This window comes from Hipposideros armiger, unplaced genomic scaffold (genome assembly GCF_001890085.2).
Source record: "Hipposideros armiger isolate ML-2016 unplaced genomic scaffold, ASM189008v1 scaffold_76, whole genome shotgun sequence".
Lineage (NCBI taxonomy): Eukaryota > Metazoa > Chordata > Mammalia > Chiroptera > Hipposideridae > Hipposideros > Hipposideros armiger.
In genome coordinates, this window is record NW_017731426.1 from 788,386 (window position 1) to 802,090 (window position 13,705).

The window sequence follows — 13,705 nt, forward strand, 5'->3', positions numbered from 1 at the left end:
CCACTCTGTCAACAGTCCTCTTTGGCCAACTGCACAGCTTCCTTGGAGACTTCACAGAGCAGTGAGGAAGTTGCCTGATACCTGTCCAGTCAACCAAACAACACTAGAGACCATAGGGATTCACACATAAGTTCAAAGAGACATTTAATGAGCACCTACTGTGAGCTGGACACCGTGCTAGGTGATGGGGACAGTGGTGACCAAGACAGAGGACCTCTCTGGAATTGAGAGTTTAGTGGGACAAACTGTAACCAAATAATTAGGTGAATAACTAACTAATGATGGTAGGTGACCAAAGGAGTGTATATAACTGAGAAAGCTAACTTTGCCTAGGGGAGGCTTGACAATCTCAATGAATCCAGCAGGAGACACCTAGGTGAGCTGGGGAGAAAAGAGAGGGCCTCTGTGAAGGCCCAGAGAGACTGATGCCGCAGGCTTAGAACCACTCAGATAGGCCTAAAGCGCTAGAATGAACACACAAAAAGCAGACTGAGGGCTTAAAATAGCATGAGATGAAGTTACAGAGGCAGGCAGGAGCCAGCCACTACAGGGCCTTATGAGTCAGTTAAGGATTTTAGAATTTATCCTAAGAGCACTGATGCGTATTAAACTGAAGTGATATAATCAGGATTGCATTAAAAATATAAAATAAAAATATCTGGCTCTAGTGTGAGTAATGGATTGCAAGACACAGGATGTGAGAAGATCATTTAAAAGGCTCCTGGAGCAATGTGAGGAATATTAACTTGACTTAATTGGTAGCAGAAGAGAAGAAAAGCAGAGAGGGCAGAAGAAAGATCTGGTGACTGAGGGGGCAAGCCTTCTGTTTGTTTTGGTATCCCACCCCTCAGAGCCCAGCCCTGGGCCCATCCCCAAAAGTGCCTATCAAACACAGAGAGGAGAGGCTAACTGAACCAACAGGTCTGGACTAGGTGCTGCAGCCATATCGCCAATGGCTCACAATGGCCACTACAACAAAGTACAAATTCACCCTTATGGTTTAAAGGACTTGCATAACTATTTCATTTCCTCTCAATTCCCATTACTCCTCTTCACAAAAAAATCCACTCTAGACTCTTGCTGCCCCGTACAATCTATGTTCATTCCTGACATTTTTAATCATGTTTCTCACGCTTGTTAGAAGGCCAAGGACCCTCTCCACTCAAATCTTACTCATCTTTGAAGGTTTGATTAAAATTCCATTGCTGTAATCAAATCTTCCCGAACTTCTGCAGACTACACAGAGTCATCCCTCATCATATCACACAGTTTAGCATATGACCACATGCTTCTCTGTTTCATTCACTTTAGATGTGTTTCCCAAATTAACTGCTAGGCTCTCAAGGGCAGGGGCAAGCCTTCTTTTTTTGGTATCCCACCCCTCGGAGCCCAGCCCTGTGCCCAACCACAAAAGTGCCTATCAAACACAGAGAGGGGAGGCTGACTGAATGAAAAAGTCTGGACCTGGTGTTTCTCCAGAGCACACAGATGACATGACTGGGGCAAGGGAAGACTGATGTCACCGTTGTCATCTAGTGTGCTTTTGTCTGGCTTGTGCAAAATAACAGGATGAGGAACTGAGGAACTATCTTTAGTCTGGTCTGCAGCCTCAGGCATTATGTCTTAGCCACTGGTAGCTGGGAAGTGACATAAACTGGCTTACCACACACTAGCAGGTAGCAATTGGAGAAAAGATGATCCAGTTTGGATAGCCTCATGCAAACGGAAGCTCAGAGCAGAGCCAGCAAATAAATATATGGCAACCAGTGGGCAAAACAGCACCTGTTTTTAGTCTGTTTTCAATGGCTCTCTGTCACTGTGGCTTTTAAACATGCAAACAGCCAATTCCTGAATAACTGTAGTACTTTTACTGAAAATTATTAATATCACTCTCTTTTACCAACCACTACAGGATTTGAAATGAAATGATTAAAGATTTCCCTTTTCTGGACAAAGAGACAGAAGAGATGCCAAACTAGAAAATAGAAATGACAATAACAATAGCACGTACAGCAAAATCTATAACCAGAAAGATCAGGCTTTACTATATATACTTCCACTTGGAAGGACAGAAATTGGTTCCATTACACCAAAGCTATATGTTTATTACACAGAACTGCTGACTGAATCCAGATCCCTGTTAAACCGAAAATGTGTAGAGTCAAATACATTTTTATTCACTCCTAGCTCTCACTACACCAGCAAATCTAACTCAAACCAAAGAAATGTGTATTTGGCCCTTAACTATAGCAAACATTAATCTAAGACCTTAGCTGTGTTCAGAGACTAAATGTTTATAAAAGCCCTTAGCAATGTACCTAATGTAAGTGCACACATAATAAATGGTATTTTCTTTCATTCTTCAGAGCTAGACTTCAGTATAGAACAGAGTGGTCAGACTTTTATTTGATGATCCTCTCTGGTTAAAATAACTTAATGTTTTAATTTTTTTTTTAATATACAGGATATTTTTATACATTACTCATTCCATAAAATGTGAAGTAAGAATATGACTCCCAAATCCACAGAGACTGAAATTGAGAGCTATCACAAAAAGAACCTTTCAGGATAAGCCTGATCTGAAATGGGCACCCCTGACTCCCCAGTCCAGCCTCCTGATGAAATCCCAGAAGACTCTGGAATTACTGTGGATATGGGCCTTGAGCACACAGTGAGAACAGGGAGGGCTTGGGAGAGTCACTCAAGGACCCTGTTATTTTCCTCATCTGTAAATGAAAGGGCTGAAGTCTGTGATTCATTTATGGTTTTTGCTATAGGGTTATCCTGTACCTCATCACAGGATAGAAATGAGTGCTGTAGGATTAAAAACTGCTGTTACTCAGCAGTTTTTACTTGGGCTGTTACTCAGAGTTATACCAGTAAGGAAAGAGAGGGAAATAATAGAACAATATTTTTCATCTGTAGGTTGATCTTTTTACTAAATTAACGTATTTATTCTCTTTTCTCTATTAGCACAAAATAAAAGTCCAAATTTAGTAGTTTTTCTTTCTTCTATATTTACTTTCAATCTGGCAGCCTTAGAAATATAATAGACAAAGGCAAGTAGAATAAAGTGATACGTAGTAAATAAGTAAAGGACAAGAAACAAAATTATTTTTTAAAAAGAACTAGTTTTCTGAAGGTTAACAAGACCAAAAAAGTTATCAATAAGTCAATGTTGGCAACTCTTTATTTTGTTTTCTAACTCATAATAATTTATTTTTTTTTAAAAGGCTATTATTATAGAGATTTCACATACATTATCTAATATGATCCTCATAATAGGATCCTCAGTTATAAAGTAATTTTTGTGAAACAAATGTTTATGTCACTACATTCTGTCATTCCATTAATTCACATTCTTAAGTCTATCCATCAATGATGATGGAGAACTTTCCAAAGGGATCCAAATTCATTCTTTTTTGCTAAAATGAGGCTGCTACTGATGATTAAACATTTTAATCCTTGGGAGTGGGGGTGGGGATGAAACAATGCTATGGTTTAGTTTGGCTTAGTTATTGGGAGACTAATGCCCAAATAAAACAATCAATTTACATGTAAATGTAAATATATATAATATATAAAAATAACTTTATATACATAAATATATATACACATATATAAATATATAAATACATTATTTCAACTATTCTCAACTCATATGGATTCAAGAACTTGTATTTTCTGTGAGTGGACCTAGGTTTCTAGAGCTAATAACTCTTTATCAAAGTTCAGTATTTAAGGATCACCAACATTAGCATTGTTTAATTGCAGGAGTATTTTTATTAAATCTTAAAATTATGTTTAAATCTACTTAAACAGATGGAAACATTTTCATTTTAGATACTTTTACCATAGCAGCTCTGCTCTATCTGAAATGAACAAATACACTTAGAAAATCGCTTACTTCAAAACCATCTCAAGCTTTGCTACACTTCCAGATTAGTTTCATTATTGTTTAATACAATCCTTTATGTTCTAAGCTAATAAAATGAATCATATAAAATATAAACGGTATAAACCTACATGTAAGCTAACTTATATATCAAATGACATTAAAAATTTAAGAAGTGCTAGGCTTTGTGGGAAACATAAAGATGAAAAGCCATAGTCCTCAACTTGAAGAAGAGAATCCAGTAAGGGAGTTAAGCTAACAAATGAAAATGGTAATTGACAATACAAGGTTAAATGAAAGACTTGTGACAGCACAGCATATGGCTTTCAAAGTAATCATTTTGTTCAGAATACTGGCTGGGCTTAGGAAAAGGAAGTTGGCCAGTCAGGGGTCGAGGTCCTAGCAGAGTAAGCCCACAGATGTGGTCAGCACAGGTCAAGCTCACTGCAGAACCAGGTTCTAAGTTTCAGTGTTAGAAGGCTTGGGAATCCAGTCTCACTGGTAAACAGCTGTCAAAATGGCTTAAAAGAACCGTTCCACCTGCAGGTTAGAAGCTGAATTTTACTAGGCTAGCCCCATCCCCAAAGCCTGGTCCATATTAATGAATTAAGCCCACTGCATTCCAGTAAAATTTCCCCTAATCTAATGCACCCTTCCTTCAATAAGCCTTCATTTTTTTATGTCCATGTCACTATGTCCTACAGGTAAGTTTGGGTCTCCTCATGTTTGAGGGCAAGAACTCATTATAATGCTTTTTCTATCAGTTTCTCGGGGAGGTCTCTTGTTCCCTTTCTCCAAAGTCATTTTTCTCTGGGTAAGGGAACCTTGAGAATGTGACTGAACTTTGGGCCACCATTCTTCACTTCCACATATAATGACCATAAAAACCATCTCACATGTCTGATATTCTCTTCCTGAAAAATCTCAAAGTGAAAGTTCTAAACTGATGGAAAAATTACTCCAAGGAATCACTTTGTCTATTATCCCATCCACATGAGGCTGACAAGCATCTCTAACTGCTGAAAGCAACAGGGGTGGTTTGTAGTGAAAATTGTCTCCAGTGACCTTGCAATTTCCCGCTGCACCTGTGAGAAGCTAGCGTGCTTTTCATTGGTTATTCCCCCAACCCCCACAAAGCAACATATTTAAGAAACATTTGTGGATGTGTCCTTTCTCACACCCCTGGAACATCCTCTGGCCAACTGGACCTTGGCAAGAAAAGTCTGCCAAGAATGGATGGCCATATCTTTCCCAGCATCCTCGTGCACTTATTCTACTTTTCTGTCTACTCTGTGGAACAGACACACTAACCAAGGTAACTGCCAACTGGTCAGAGGCTTTCAGATGGTTGGGGAGGCTTTTAACCATCCAGAACCCTCTTTTAGGTCATAAGAGATCTGGCTGCTCAGAAACTCCTAAACAAGGTAATCTAGGTCCCTAAAGCCACCTCATAAATTAAAAGAAATACAGGATTCTAGGGTGTGGATGAAGACATGGTGCTATCCATCTTTTCAGTGTGGTTCTTGGTGCTATCTCGATCTGGACTTGTGTTTAGGCCTAGGAAACATTTCCTGCATGAAGTGGGGACATGAGGGTGCTCTGACTCAGTGTGTCATTCCATGTGTCCCTAGGGTTGACCCAGGTGAAAAGACTGAGTCCTTTTTCTTCTTTGCCCAATGAGTGCCCCTCCCAAAGCTACACACGACTGGTAAGAACCTTCCTAGGTAACAAAGGTGTGCTCTTTGGTAAAGGGAAAAAAGGGTACGTAAGTAACTACAATACCTAAGCTAGAAGCTCAACATGAGCTCATAGTCCTGCACGGGAATGTCTGTTTGGCCAAAGGTCAAGTCAGACCACCTCCAAAAGGGACTAGTGTCTCAGAAAAGAGGGAGGCAGGAGGTGGGACAATGACTTTGCCATGAAGCATATCTTGGTGTACCCACTTTAGGAAATATTCTGGCCCCATTACTAGGATTGCAAAGTCAAGTCCCTCACAGTGGCTACAAGAAACATGGAATGAATTCCCTCAACTCACCAACCTAGTTTACTGGAACTCTAGTAACAGCTGTCATACTTAACACCTTAATACTCCCAGTAAAAGAACGTGCCTATCAACAAGAGCCAGAATCTAACACTGTAATTCTCAGTTACAGAATTCTGAAAACTACGTTCTAACATAAACTGGCTTCACTTAAGTATACTAATAGAGAGATCGAACAGAATCACAGCATAAACGAAAGATGGCAATAGATGATCTGAAGGAGACAGGAAAATACCCTTGTTCTTTGGGAACTGAAGCAAAGGCTGACTGATGAGAGAAATGGAGACATGGAAATCTTACCTAAACCTGCACAGAGGTTAACTGTTCACACACCAACAACTGATTAATCTTACTTTCTTAAAACTGAAATTTTATACATACTTCTAATAATTGCCAATAACATCAAGCTCACTGTACCTTCCTTACAACAAAAGACTAAAGGTGTGAAAATGATACTATCAATATTTTTTCTTAGATCACGTTTTTAAAAGCACTCTTGTCTATCACTGTGGTCGAGTCTGCCAGACGCAGCAGCTTTGGGTTAAAGGTTACTGTGCATGGTCAAACTGTACTCCCGGCTCTGTGAGCCCGTGTGAGTGAAAAGGCTTTAGTAGTGTCTGCAAACAGGGGAAGCAAAGTCTGCTTTGGAATTTGATGAGCTGGAACTCCCACACCACTCTCCTTTAGGGCAAATGTGAAATATTTAGTCTTCCCATATACTTTATAAAATCATCTGGTTGCTTAGCATTTGAAAGTTGAGACTTTTTTTTAGTTGTGAAAACAAACAAAAAATACAAAATAAGTTTTAAAATAGTCCTCCTAATTATGAGAAGAAATAGCCTACACACATTCTCTTCCGTCCTCGTTGTTCACAATGTCCAAGAATCGTGATCTTATCACTGGAGTCTGCTTTAACTATAAATGTTTAATAGGAGTTTGACACCGGAATACTGGCCTGCTTCTTACCACAGGGGGAGGGGACTAAGAGCAGGAGCTCAGATGTAGAGCATCTGGTGTTCTTGTATCACAGGTGAATGGAAAAATTCTGGACAGAAGCAGCTGGCTTTGAGCTATCTATACAGGCACACAAACCTATCTATGTGGCACTTCTAGCTAATAAACACCACAGGAAGAGGCATTTGAGCTAAGTCAAGAATACGTTGGCCACCGTGGAAGGATGACAGTATTCAAATTCAACAGAATAGTTACGTCAATAAAAAGCTATAAACAAATCACTGTACACAAAAACCTCAAAGTTGTGATGATCTACTGTACTCTGAGCTCACTGTAAAATAACTGCTTAGTCATGGAGCTCCTTTCAATTCTACCACGGGCCTTACCTGCAAGCAGGTGAACGGAGCTGAAGCTCTTCTCCAGTTTACCCAGAAGTACAGTGAGAAAACAGTCTGAAGACAGAGAGGCCACATCCTGGGAGCTCTGATCATAAACTACAACCTTCTGAGTGCAATCAATGTCGACCTAAAACGCAAGTGTGAGGCTGTTAGGAAGGACAGTGAGAAAAACAATCCCAGAAACCACTGGTACAAAAGCAAATAACCGCTTCCTGATTTCAATTAATAATTTGAATAAAAATCAGATGCGGTCAACATACTGGATAAGCACAATACAAATGGGTTAAATGCTGGTAAAAAACAACTTGTAAAAGGCAATTTGATGCTATTTCTGTATAGATGTGCTCAAAACTCCTTGGTTTTAAATCCTTAACACTATAAAAGGGTAAAGCATGTAAAACAAAATAATATGCAAAATAAACATGGTATGTGAACTAAAGAAACATTTACAAATGGTTTCCACATAACAACAACAAAATCAGTTGTTTAATAAAAGTAAAACATGAACTCATTTTTATTCCTGAAGAAAAGAAATAGCTTTACCTACCACAAAGATGACATGTTGGTATCCTAGGAATAATTCCTTGAAGATAATATCCTAAAGTCTTGACCAATGTTAACTTACATTCCCAAAAATCAAAAGCACTAATATAGTTTCTACTTTCTTTCTAAGCCCATTGAAAAGAATAATTTCCTTTCAGTACGTTTATAGATAATACAAAATAATGTATTACTATATTATCAATAATTCATATACTAGTACATAATACATAATTGCTAATAAGTATTAATACAATGTATTAATTATAACTTTTTATTAGTGTTTAAATTAATAAAAACAATTTTAGCAAGCCATTAATTGGAAAACAGCACTTGACCAAGTTAAAACAAGTTAACCTCTCTGTACAGTTTAAAAATATTCTTAAATGTGACAATACGGTAAGTAGGTTCTTTTAAGGTATCATAAGGTACCAAAGTTTAAAAGAAACCAAACTCCTCAGATTATTTTTTCCCCTTAAAAAATGAGGCTTCATTTAAAATTATTCCCATTCAGTGCGTCTATTTCTTTTAAAAGGGGGGCGGGGGGAGGAAGAAAGCATTTACCTTATGTTTCGCTGAATGCTGGATGAGTTCTGTAATTAACACTTTGTCCTGTTGCAACCTTCGCTTCATAAGCTTGGAGCAGTTGATATTAATGGCTTCCAAAATGTGGGATGTATTGTATTCCACAAATGGCCGGCTATCAATTAGTAGCACTTTTTCCATTCCACTTTCCAGCAGAGCCACCAACCTCTCAGTAACGATTTGAGTTCCAATCATCTCATGGGCCATGACAACAATAAGTCCTCTTTTCCCACCTCCTTCTTTAATTTGCCACGATGATGTAATGGTGGTGTGCTCAAAGGCTCAGCCACTCCATTGTACTAAAAATGTATGAGGTCAGGCTGGTGGTGACTGGCAAAAGGAGAGTTAAACCCATTTTCAGCAAGAGCCCTCCAAGTGAATGTCTCTTTCTCTTTCCTGTTGATGGGCTCTTGCAAAGGACTTCTTCCACAAAGCAGCCCCTCACATTTGATTCATAAAGAGATGACCGGAATAACCATTCCACAACAAAAGATGCTTTGGGGCAGCCAGTGCATTACATCATTCTTTACCTTTGCTCCCTCGCTCCTACAGCTTGACACCGGGCTGAAAAGCCTACATGAAGAGAGAAAGACAGACAGAAAACAAAAAAGAGGGTCAAGAAAGGAAAGAGCATCAGATTAGAGAGAGTGTATGATTCATAATATTTACCCCATTAATCTAATTCCATACTTGATGCACTGTTTCATTTGAACAAATAAACAAAAGGAACAATTAGGTATGGCTTCAGGGAAGCATACTAATGATAATGCAGTTTTTACCTCAAATATGAAAACTCAAAGAAAACAAAACAACAGGACATAGTCATGAATTGTAATCACGAAGGGCCCAGAACTAAATGAGTTATAGCATGAAATTAAAAGAACTATAAAGAGCGGCTTGAAGAATTATTATTCCAAATGAGCTTCCTCCATTTTCTTCGCTTATTTCTTTAAAATAGCACAAAAGAACAACAGCCTAGGACCAGGGTACCAATGACCAATTATCAGGACCCAAAAAAAAAAATCTTTTCTGATGGCTTGAGAATTACTATAATGGTACGACTGTGTGTGCGCACACAGACACACAGCAAGGCACAAACAGCACACATTCCTTTAATTGCCCGCCAGGAGAAGAGAAGAGGCAGAGAAAACAGAAGGTTCCATAAATGTCAGCTGTCTTTTAAAGAAGAGAGGACAAAAATGGCTGATACTTTTGTCATACCAATGCTGAGCTAACTTATGGGGCCTGTGATGTACCCAGCTCCATCCAAGGTAGTTTCTCAGCTATGACCCTGGCCAGTCTCCCCAAACCACTACCCCCTGGAGCTCCCTGACCCTTCACATAGGAGTATGTGGCATTCAACTTCTAGAGGATAAACTCTTTGCTGGCAGAGGTTTTATATTTCTTACCTCCACAGTGCTTTGCACATAAGATACTCAATGTACATTGTTGTAAGTAAAATCCTTCTTGTTCCAAAACAATTTAAGATACTGAATAAATATTTGATTAACTGATTTCAGATCAGGATGGTAGAGCCCTCAAACATCATCGGGTCCGATTTCCTAATTTTAGACTTACAAATTAGAAAGTGAAGTATAAAGAGGTAACAGGACATAAAGAGAAGTGGCCTTGCCATTTACATATTATGTAACCTTGGATAAATGATATAACCTCTCTGAGCCAGTTTCCTCATCTATAAAATGTAGATAGAATATTGGCCTTGTATCCTCACAAAGTTTGTTTTGAGGACAAAATTATCTAAGTTCTCTAAAGTGAGTAGGTAAAAAAGCAACTGCACGTCATATAGAGAAAGAGGAAAAATGGTGAACAAAGCCTTGCATCTGGAATCTAAGACACTACTCAGCAAATAAAAACAGCAGCAGTTCCCTCCTCCTGCAGCCCAGCTTCAGCCAAACTCCATCCTTTATACAGAGCCAGACACACAGTCTGAAGGCACCTGAGTTCATCACCTCACCCACCCCTACATTTCACACATCAGCTCCACAGAATACATTACTTGTCCATTTCTCGTCTTCATTATATTAATGTATTTATTTTTAGTATAGCTTAATGGCAATGTAGTACAAAAGTCATCTCTATCTTCAACAGAAAAAACTAAAGCAGAGAATTTGTCCTAGTCAATCAACTAATACATTTGCAAAGCACCTGCCAAGGATACAAAACTGAATCAAGTCCTGACTACTCGGTGACACAGTTCACAGCAATGTAAGGTCCTGTACTCAGATTGTCTGATTCCAAACCAGGGCTCCTACTACTGGGTTACCCTGTTTTCCCTAAGTACCTGTTCCCATAATGAAACTGGATGAGAAAGAATGACGCGACTTGTCCATGAGGGTGCCCGGGTGGCACAGAAAGTGGAAATCCGAGAATAAGAGCAAGTTGACTCTAACAATGGCACTGAGTCTCTGAGTCTGATTGGCTCCTCGAACAGATAAAATCAGGATGGGACAAAGCAGTTATCTGGGTTAGCAGATCGAGGGACAATGGGAGGGAGAAGACAGCAAACATGCAAAAGTTGAATTAGAAAGTTTTCATCTGCTTCCCTTCAGCCAAACCTCATAAGCCCAAATCACTAAAACCAAAGATAGGCTACGGCAAATAGTTTTACTGGGCAGAAAATGGTCATTCTTACCCAGAGAACAAGTCAGTAGTTTCACATACAAAACAACGCTTTCCCTAACCAAGCAAAGATCTGCTCAAAGTGACCCTAATATGAGGATGAAGCAAAGGAGTGGAAGTGAAATGAGGATAAAGTTACACTCTGTTACTTTGTCCCGAGGCCAGCTGGAGCCCTCCTATTACTCCTTTATGCCCAAAGTCTGATTCTCTGTAGTCCCAAATCGATTATGTGAGAGGCAGAGCCCTGCCAAGGGGGTGTGGAGGACGGGTAACAATGGCCCTAAACCTAGTTTAATTACAGCTAGAGAGTTTTGGTTAAGTCCTCATCTTAATTTAGAAATGTCACCACATTCACTGTTCATTCTGAAGAACGTCAATACCCTGAGATCAGGGACATGGACGTGACCGTTTTGTTTTCAAAATCTTTTCCATGAGGTAGGATTTTAAAAAGAATATTATATTGTTGGTAAAACCACCAAGCTAAACCTTACACAAATTTTCTGCAAGAGGTAAAAAAAAAAAAATCTTAGATTGAACCATAAAGGCCCAGGTCCACATAATAAAACCCAGGGCAAGCCTGCTTTGCTGTTTATCTATTTACTTAACCAATTTTTAAAGTTTTAATTAATTTCTTTCCATTTTTAATATGTAATATTTGCAATGGTTCAAAGAAAGGTATAAAAATATATACATACTATGAATATAGTTTATTGTGTGTTACATTTCAATAAAGCTGTTAAAAACTGTCATGATATGGAAACTCCAACAAACAAAACACATTTAAGTGAAAAAAATGAATATATTGAAAATCCTTTTCCTGCCCTACATTGAAAATCCTTCTCTCGCCCTTGTCCGTCATCTGCCCAGGTCCTTCCCCGGCCCTCTAACTGATAACCACTGTTAACAGTTTCTTCTGATTTCTTCCGAAGACTTTTTTTAAATGAATATAGAATAAAACACAAATTATTTTCCTTTTCCTTCTTTTTTCAACTGGTTACACAGTATATACATTGTTGTGCACCTTGCCTTTTCCTTTGCGTAAATATTCTAATATGACTATTTTCCATATTTAATTAGAATGTGATACAATCCCGGGCCAGCCGAGTGGCGGGTTAATTAAGAGCTGGCTTGGGACACCAGAGGGCCCCGGTTCGGATCCCACATATGAGGGCCAGTGACACTGCCCTCTACAGCTAAGATGCTGAACAACAGCTCAACCTGGAGCTGGGCTGCCTTGAGTGGCCTGTGACAGCGTAGGCTGCAGCCACTGCTGCAGTAGGTTGCCATGGGCTACCATGTGTAGTGAGCAGCCAGCAGCCGCAGTGAGCGGCCGTCCAGAAGCGGCAACTGATCTGCCTCGCCCGGGAAGAGCACAACGATGGTGCCAACTTGGGCCAGTGAAGCAACGTCCTCCACAACTAGACTGAAGAACAAAAGGACAGCAACTTGTCTGTTCCACTTCCCCAATTCCCCAGCGCTGTTCCCATCCCCCAATTCCCCAGTAAAAATCTTAAAAAAAAAAAAAAAATGTGATACAATCTGTATATCCATGGGTCTTCCATAAATGCACTATTGGAAATCTAAATAAAACTGTGGAAACATTTAACCTTAAAAAATAACTCCTCTTTTTCCCTAGAATACCTTTTCAATCAGCTGTTTACCTAAGAACCTAAAAGCTGAAAAGCAATTTGTAACAGTGTGTTTGAAGGGTCAGCAGATTGTTTTATGGCATCCTAATGAGAGAGCATCCTCTCGAACTACTCTGACTTAAGAGAAATTTAAAATGTGACAGTGCACATTCATGGATGTGTGGAATTATCTTTTAAAGGATACCCTGCTTCAAGTTTGGCTGTTTCACACAAAGAGAGGGTGGCACCATGAATTCCCGGGAGAAGGGGACACCTATGGTGGTCTCAGGGCTGCTGAAGGTCAAGAAGCCACCAGTGTTGTGGTTTAAAGCCTCCTACAAGAGGCTGAAGGACTTGTCGAGGCTATGCTGGCTTCCGGCTGTGTCACTCCGCTGCTGATTCCACTCCTACTGGCCCTGAGGAAGGTGCTCAAGGCCTTCCAGCCACGCTGCCCTCTAGGCTGACTAGGAAACAGGCTGGGGATGGGGGTTTGGGGGAGGCAAGGCTGGCCCACCTTGATGCCCAGAAGATGCAGCCAGAGACCAGGAGAGCAGACATTTAGGGTGAGGCTGCAGAGCGTCCCAGCCTACCATCAAGGAAATCTGGGAGGCAGCAGGCTCTTCAAAAGACAACTAAATAACCCTTCTCTACACATTCAATAAAGCTTTCTACTTCTCTTAAAAAAAAAAGTAAATAAACTAGTATTTATCATACTGAAGACTAGTAACCTTAACCAGAGCCACTGTGCAAATTATTTTATGTTTTAGATTTCATTCGGTTATCTGTGGAAATGTACCTATGACTTTATAATGGAAATCAGTAGAGTTTTATTTACTGAAATTCACTCTGCATCCAACTTTGCAAGAATATCAATGGAATAAAGTATACTGCTAAACTAGTTATGCCAGAGAACCATAAGTATAAGAATATTTTAATGAGGGCCGGCTGAGTGGCTCAGTTGGTTAAGAGCTCGCTCAAGAGTTTGAGCTCTGAGCAACAGCGGTTCGAGTCAGCCCGAGCTGAG

General features: G+C 39.6%; 1 protein-coding gene across 3 annotated transcripts in view; it reads right to left on the bottom strand.

The window, feature by feature from the left end:
• DUSP16 (dual specificity phosphatase 16) overlaps positions 1-13,705 on the bottom strand; it is a 78,673-nt gene that overhangs the window by 29,636 nt on the left and 35,332 nt on the right. For all 3 annotated transcript variants that reach the window (XM_019643312.1, XM_019643310.1, XM_019643311.1), the window contains 2 exons: positions 8,393-8,986; positions 7,277-7,415 (listed from right to left, as the gene is read on the bottom strand). In XM_019643312.1, coding sequence (XP_019498857.1) covers positions 7,277-7,415; positions 8,393-8,620 — 367 coding nt within the window. In that variant the 5' untranslated portion in view covers positions 8,621-8,986. The remainder of the gene's footprint in view (positions 1-7,276; positions 7,416-8,392; positions 8,987-13,705) is intronic.